This window comes from Mizuhopecten yessoensis, unplaced genomic scaffold, assembly GCF_002113885.1.
Source record: "Mizuhopecten yessoensis strain PY_sf001 unplaced genomic scaffold, ASM211388v2 scaffold7307, whole genome shotgun sequence".
NCBI lineage: Eukaryota > Metazoa > Mollusca > Bivalvia > Pectinida > Pectinidae > Mizuhopecten > Mizuhopecten yessoensis.
The window spans coordinates 92,625-93,582 of record NW_018406982.1 but is presented as its reverse complement, the minus strand read 5'-3'; the positions used below and the strand labels follow the sequence as shown (position 1 = coordinate 93,582).

General features: G+C 40.8%; 1 protein-coding gene across 1 annotated transcript in view; it reads left to right on the top strand.

Annotated features, from left to right (window-relative positions):
* LOC110453445 (elastin-like) overlaps positions 1 to 958 on the top strand; it is a 15,123-nt gene that overhangs the window by 5,046 nt on the left and 9,119 nt on the right. The window contains exons 2-3 of the mRNA XM_021502388.1: positions 427 to 558; positions 723 to 938. Of these exons, the coding sequence (XP_021358063.1) occupies positions 427 to 558; positions 723 to 938 (348 nt within the window). The remainder of the gene's footprint in view (positions 1 to 426; positions 559 to 722; positions 939 to 958) is intronic.

The window sequence follows — 958 nt, the reverse complement described above, 5'->3', positions numbered from 1 at the left end:
TTAGGTGTTGATGGGTTTGTGTTTGGTGTTGATGAGTTTGTGTTTGGTGTTGATGAGTTTGTGTTTGATGTTGATGAGTTTGTGTTTTGTGTTGATGGGTTTGTGTTTTGTGTTGATGGGTTTGTGTTAGGTGTTGATGAGTTTGTGTTTGGTGTTGATGGGTTTGTGTTTGGTGTTGATGGGTTTATGTAAGGTGTTGATGGGTTTGTGTTTGGTGTTGATGGATTTGTGTTAGGTGTTGATGGGTTTGTGTTTGGTGTTGATGGGTTTGTGTTTGGTGTTTATGGGTTTGTGTTTGGTGTTGATAAGTTTGTGTTAGGTGTTGATTGGTTTGTGTTTGGTGTTGATGAGTTTGTGTTTGGTGTTGATGGGTTTCTGTTTGGTGTTGATGGGTTTGTGTTTGGTGTGTTGATGGGTTTGTGCTAGGTGTTGATGGGTTTGTGTTTGAAGTTGATGGGTTTGTGTTTGGTGTTGATGGGTTTGTGTTAGGTGTTTATGGGTTTGGGTTAGATGATAATGGGTTTGTGCTTGGTGTTGATGGGTTTGAATTAGGTGTTGGTGGGTTTGTGTTTTGTGTTGATGAGTTTGTGTTTGGTGTTGATCAGTTGGTGTTTGGTGTTGATGGGTTTGTGTTTGGTGTGTTAATGGGTTTGTGCTAGGTGATGATGGGTTTGTGTTTGAAGTTGATGGGTTTGTGTTTGGTGTTGGTGGGTTTGTTTTAGGTGTAAATGGGTTTGTGTTTGGTGTTGGTGGGTATGTGTTAGGTGTTGGTGGGTTTGTGTTAGGTGTAAATGGGTTTGTGTTTGGTGTTGATGAGTTTGTGTTTGGTGTTGGTGGGTTTGTGTTAGGTGTAAATGGGTTTGTGTTTGGTGTTGGTGGGTTTGTGTTAGGTGTAAATGGGTTTGTGTTTGGTGTTGATGAGTTTGTGTTTGGTGTTGGTGGGTTTGTGTTAGGTGTA